General features: G+C 37.2%; 1 protein-coding gene across 1 annotated transcript; it reads right to left on the bottom strand.

Annotated features, from left to right (window-relative positions):
* Window positions 1-4,576: 4,576 nt before the first annotated feature.
* Window positions 4,577-5,323, bottom strand: LOC149133237 (uncharacterized). The gene has a single exon (XM_089360600.1). It carries the CDS (start codon window positions 5,321-5,323, stop codon window positions 4,577-4,579), a length of 747 nt encoding a protein of 248 aa, XP_089216726.1.
* Window positions 5,324-6,555: the final 1,232 nt, after the last annotated feature.

Genomic DNA, 6,555 nt, shown 5'->3' on the forward strand with positions numbered 1-6,555 from the left:
GCTATCCCTGATGATGCGACTGCAATTGCTGTTTCCCATCTGCCTTATTTTTGCCAGAAATAAGTTAAGTAGAAACGTTTGCCTTGTTCCTCCTGGTGTATCAATGAAGAAAAGATGTCCTTCTCCTTGCAAGGTAGACGCTACTATTTCACTGTAAACAGACCTTTGCTCAGCTTGCAATAATGGTTCACTTGCATCAAGTTGCTTTTTCAGGGCATCCAGGTTGTATGCTCTTTCTCAAATGACTTCTTTTGAAAGACTGTGTTGTTCTGCTGAAGGTACTGGAATGTTGTAGTCAGATAAGCTTAACAGACCATGTTTGGAATTATCTTTATAATTGATAGCAAAGTGTGTAAAAAGTGAAATGATATCCAGGTTTAGTCATATATCGATGAAGTTAGTGAAATTGTAACATGTTGACAACATAGTGTCTCCATACATTATAATGAGAAATTGAAAGAGAGAGATAATGCCACTCTGTCTTTGGAAGAGAAACGAATTGTATTGTTGATAGAAAGGCAGAAAACACTGGAATCAGTAAAGTGGTGTAGGAGACATAGCCTAATGAATTAAGGGCAAACTTATTTAGACTTATTTACCATCCAAAAATGGCATACCTTCAGAAGTAGCCCCCATCTGACTGTATTTCCTCATAATATAGAGAAATGGATGTCTTTTGATGAATTTTTTTTAGTTGTGGCATATTTTAATACAATATTTATGTGTACATTTTTTTAAATGTTTGTCTGGTGCAATCACCCCTACATAGTTGTTGGTGGCTTAACAGTCATGGGTGAAGTATTGAAAGTATTGTTCATGTTTGTCTTCTTTTGGAATGAAGAAAGGTGTGTAAAAACAACTTCTTTTGCACACACACACGCGCTCACACACACACACTGTAGGTGAAACTTCAGTCTGAATTATGTTATTTGTTGCTGTGTGTACGCACAAAATTACAGCTCAACACCAATAGAAGTGACCTATTTTTATTTTGTAATTTGTGTTTGTGATGAGCATATTGAAAAACCTGATCTTCGATATAAACTTAAAGGGAATTTCTTTTCAGAAATAGTGTCATGTACCTGTTGTTTCTAGCATGTCAGAGGCGATTCTCCACCCCTTTTTTTTTCTCTAAAATTTGTTTGGATTACAATTTTGCTGAAAAATTACATTTTCAAAATTTTACATTTCTCCCCTCCCTACCTCAATTGCTTAATTTTGAACTCTTTCCAGATTTTTTTTCTTTTTGTAATCCACTTAGGGAAATACAAAGAATCTTTAAGAAAATTTTAATTTAAAAAATCTTTTCTGAAATAAACACTTATCCTTCCCCAACCTCCACCATCCATTGCTTTCAAAAAGGTAAAAACTTGGAATGTTTTAGTGTTTCCGAAAGTGTGGAAGTTTCTTCAGGAATGTTTATATATTATATATGTGTGTGTATTTATAATATATATATATATAGAGAGAGATATTAATATTTCTAAGTCTCTCTAAAGGAGACTACGGCAGCGGTACTGGATATCAATAATTATCGCCAAGCCAACATGGCAGTCCCAAATATAGGACGAATGCTGCCATGGATTAGCTCCAAGAGGCCATCGCCTTTAGCTAGCTATGTGACACACAAATCTGTGTCCTTTATAACCTTCGAACAGGGGAGGTCAGCAGCTTCCCCTTGCTGGTTTGGCATCTGCAGACTAGACTAGTTTCAGGGTGTTGCCCCTTGTCAATGCAGAGCAGCCGAAACCCAGCAGGTGTCGCTACTGACTATCTGTAGGAAGGTTATTTATCTACTTTCAGTGGAATACATCCACTGGTTTTCAGAAATAGAGATATTAATATTTCAACACCCTGAAACTAGTCTAGTCTCTGGACTGACATGTTACCCTGGTGATAAATATTAATGTATATATATATATATCTGTAAAAATATGTGACACTTATTCAGTAGCCATGATAAAACTCCGAGTTTCGGATGCCAGGGTAGGAGCCCACGCCAACATCTCTTCAGTTATCCGGCCATTGAAGATTCCTGTGAAAAATGACCGTTAAAAACAAAGGGAAATTACTGTGTAGTGACAAGGTCAAAACGCGTCTAAAACTGCATATATTATCGCATGCAAGTATATATCCATATACGCACACACATATCTCTATATACGCACGCATATATCTACATACACATGCATCCACGTGCACACTCACAAGAGCACACATATAAAGTTCCTTGTATGTGTCTATAGTCGTACAGGAAAAAACAGGGTGGAGGGGAGAAAACAGAAAAATATGTGTGGATGCGTGCGTATATAGAGATATGTGCGTGCGTATATAGAGATATGTGCGTGCGTATATAGAGATATGTGCGTGCGTATATGGATATATGCTTGCATGTGATAATATACGCAGTTTTAGACATGTTTTGACATTGTCACTACACAGTAATTTCCCTTTGTTTTTAACAGTAATTTTTCACAGGAATTTTCAATGGCCGGATAACTCAAGAGATGTTGGTGTGGGCTCCCACCCTGGCATCTGAAACTCGGAGTTTTATGATGGCTACTGAATAAGTGTCACATATTTTTACAGATAAATTCCTCTATTTGCATAATATCGAGGTCTCTTTCTTTCTTTTGTTGTCCTTCCTGTCAAATATATATATATATATATATATATACATATATATATTGAAAAAAAAGTCGTCAGAATTTTGGAATAACTTCTTTCATCTTATACATAAATTAGCGCTTTCGTTTGTCTTTCGAACTTGTCAAATATAATTCTGTGAAAATACAGAGATCTTGCTTATTTATATAAAACAGGTGTTTTTGGGGGTTTTGTTTATAACAGAACATTGTTTTGTTTTTTTGCGGTGAGGCTTTGGAGACAATGGAAGATGTATAAGCAGATAGATAGATAGATAGACAGGCAGATAGATAGATAGATAGATAGATAGATAGACTGATAGTCAGACAGATAGAGAGATGGATGTGGTAAAAGAGAGAGAGAAGGGCCATTGTATTGAAATGGTCTTTTTAAGGAGTGTCAAAAAAAAAATAATAAATAAGGGTAAAACTTGTTTACTACTTACTCTATTGTTTTGAGAGGGTTTCTAGGGATGGTAAAAGAAGGAAGAAAAAGAAAGAAGAGAGAAGAAAAAATAGAGAATAATAAATAGAAAATATAAATAAAACAAAAATGTCTTCCTGTTTTTTCTTTGTTTTTAGTTCTTTCCTTTTATATTCTTTGTCCTTTCTTTTTATATACTTTGAGTCCTATTTAGAATATATTCCTGTCATACATTCATTTATTTATTTATTTTTGGTAAGGTGTAGTTCTGCATGAGAGTATATTAGTATAATATTTGTAAATTTGAAAAATCAAATTAGTAAAATCAATTAGTAAAAATAACTATATATATCATATCACACACATATACATATATATACACATACAAAATGTATTCCTTGTTTTTCTTTTTTCTCTTTCAAACATTTAACTTCGGGGAAAATTTTTTTATGAAGAGTAGTTCCATTGCCTTTTGGTATTGTGGGTCGTCCCGTGTACATTTATAAAAGGAAAAGATTTTGAACTTTCCATCTCCACATATTTCCAGATGTTTACTCAATGGAATCATTCTTAGTTCTTCTTGTCAGATATGTTGCTTGTGAATTCTTGCACGTTGGCAGAGTGAGTTATTCGTTTTGCCAATGTAATTTTCTTTACAGTTTGGACAGGTGATGCAGCATATGAGATTTTGTGTTTTGCAGTTCATATCTGCATTTATTTTAAAAATAGATCCGTTCTTGAATTTTATGTGGGAACCACTTTCTATGTATTTGTAGTTGTTGGTATTGTTACACGTTCCACATCTCCTATCACCACATTCTTTTACTATGAATTCTGGTTTAGTCTCTGATCTGAATTCTGCCCTTGTCAGGTGTTTTTTAAGGTTGTTTGGTTGGTGTCTGCTATTCCGTAAGGTGTTTTTTTCAATCAGAGTTTTCATCTTGGGGCTTTGAAGGAGTATAGGCAAGTTTGATTTTATGACGTGGAATATGTTAGTTATTCCAGGACTGTATGTGTTAATGAACGGAATCGTGTTTTCATTAACTTTTTCCGTTGGTGTCCGTAGTTGGGTGATATTCAGTTCCATCACCTTTTTAATTCCTTCATTAATTAGGCCTAAGGGGTATTTTTGTATAGTAAAGAAGCCTTTCAGTTCGTTGAGTCTGGTTTCACGCATTTTAGGGTCACTTACTATAGTACAGATGTGTCTGGCCATGCTGTATGGGATGTTTCTTTTGATGTGTGATGCGTGACAAGAATAGAAGTTTAAATATTGGTGTGTATCGGTTTTTTTGTAAAATATGTCTGTTGTGACTGTATTTTTATGTGGATATCCAGGAATGGTAGTTCATTGCAACTGGATTCTGTTGTGAATTTGATGGAAGGGTGAAGTGTGTTTAGTATATTGTTAAATACATTTAGATCTTCAGTCGATTTTTCCCCAAAAATGAAACAATCATCCAGGAAGTGTTTCCATTTTTTAATGATATGTTTTTTGTATTCCTGGTTAAAAGTTTTTTTCTACTTCCTCATAGAGCTTTTCTTCTAAGTATCCCATAATTAAGTTTGCATATGAGGACGGAAATCGCGTACCCATAGCCGTGCCCTTTATCTGCCGATATGTTTTGTTGTCGAATTTAAAGGTGTTTTCCTCTAGCACTAGACGTGTGGCCTTGGTGATGAAGTCAGTCTTGAAGCAATCATTTATCCGTTCTCTATGTTTTTCTACCCAGTGTTTGATTGCTTCTAGGCCTAAACTGTGAGGTATATTGGTATAGAGATTAGTGACATCAAAACTTGCTAGTATAGTACCTTCTGCAACAGTGGGGGGAATGTGTTGGATGAAATCTATGCCATCCCGTACATAGCTAGGTATTAATGGGCACAAAGGTTTTAAGAGTATATCAAGAAAATGACTTAGCTGTTGTGTTGGAGCTTGAGGTCCAGCAACTATTGGCCTTAGTTTGAGGTCAGCAGGTCTTAGTATTTTTACGTATTGGTTCTTCTGCTTATTTATGGCATTTTGTATTTCGGAGCTTTTGTGGATTTTAGGCAATCCGTAAAAATTGCTCTCTTTGATAACAGAGCTGCATATATACTCTTTTTCCTTGTCAGTGAAAGAATCTTGGGATTCATTGATTAGCCTTCTGATTTTATTTATTATTGTTTTTTCTGAGTGCCATGGTTCTTCCTTGTAGTAGGTTTCATTTGTTAACATTTCCAATATTTTATCTATATAATAGTCTTTGTCCATGATAACTATTGCCCCTCCCTTGTCGGCTTCTTTTAGGATGATTGTGTTGTCATTCTTCAGTGTTCGTAGGGCTTTCTTTTCTTTTTCACAAACGTTTTGTTTACATCTGTGGGTATTTAGGGGAAATTTTGAAATTGTGTCTATATACGACTTCTTTTCAATATTTAATTCTGTACATCACACCTAACACTCTACACACACACACACACACATATATATATTTACATTTATGTATATATATATATACATATATATATATATATATACACTCTCTGAGTGGTTGGCGTTAGGAAGGGCATCCAGCTGTAGAAACTCTGCCAAATTTAGATTGGAGCCTGGTGTCGCCATCTGGTTTCACCAGTCCTCAGTCAAGTCGTCCAACCCATGCTAGCATGGAAAGCGGACGTTAAACGGTGATGATGATGATGATGATGATATATATCATCATCATCATCGTTTAACGTCCGCTTTCCATGCTAGCATGGGTTGGACGATTAGACTGAGGACTAGTGAAACCAGATGGCTACACCAGGCTCCAATCTGATTTGGCAGAGTTTCTACAGCTGGATGCCCTTCCTAACGCCAACCACTCAGAGAGTGTAGTGGGTGCTTTTACGTGTCACCCGCACGAAGGCCAGTCAGGCGGTACTGGCAACGGCCACGCTCAAAATGGTGTATTTTATGTGCCACCCGCACAAGAGCCAGTCCAGGGGCACTGGCAACGATCTCGCTCGAAAATCCTACGAAGGCCAGTCAGGCGGTACTGGCAACGGCCACGCTCAAAATGGTGCATTTCATGTGTCACCCGCACAAGAGCCAGTCCAGCGGCACTGGCAACGATCTCGCTCGAAAATGGTATATTTTATGTGCCACCCGCACAAGAGCCGATCCAGGGGCACTGGCAACGATCTCTACTAAGGCCAGTCAGGCGGTACTGGCAACGGCCACGCTCAAAATGGTGTATTTTATGTGCCACCCGCACAAGAGCCAGTCCAGGGGCACTGGCAGCGATCTCACTCAAAGGTCTTTACACATGCTGCGGGCACAAGTGCCAGAAAGGCGACGCTGGGCACAGGTGCCATCACGATTTCGATTTCGCTTGCCCCAATAAGTCTTTGCAAGCTGAGTTTCATGTCCAATGAGGGAGACAACGTTGGCATGGGTGCCAGTCATCAAATTTCACTCGATTTCGATTTCACTTGCCTCAACAGGTCTTCGCAAGTGGAAGTTTA

This window comes from Octopus bimaculoides, chromosome 11 (genome assembly GCF_046866305.1).
Source record: "Octopus bimaculoides isolate indiv1 chromosome 11, ASM4686630v1, whole genome shotgun sequence".
NCBI lineage: Eukaryota > Metazoa > Mollusca > Cephalopoda > Octopoda > Octopodidae > Octopus > Octopus bimaculoides.

Coding starts and splice junctions, on each gene's coding strand:
- LOC149133237 (XM_089360600.1), bottom strand. CDS start 5,323: ATGGACAAAGACTATTATATAGATAAAATATTGGAAATGTTAACAAAT.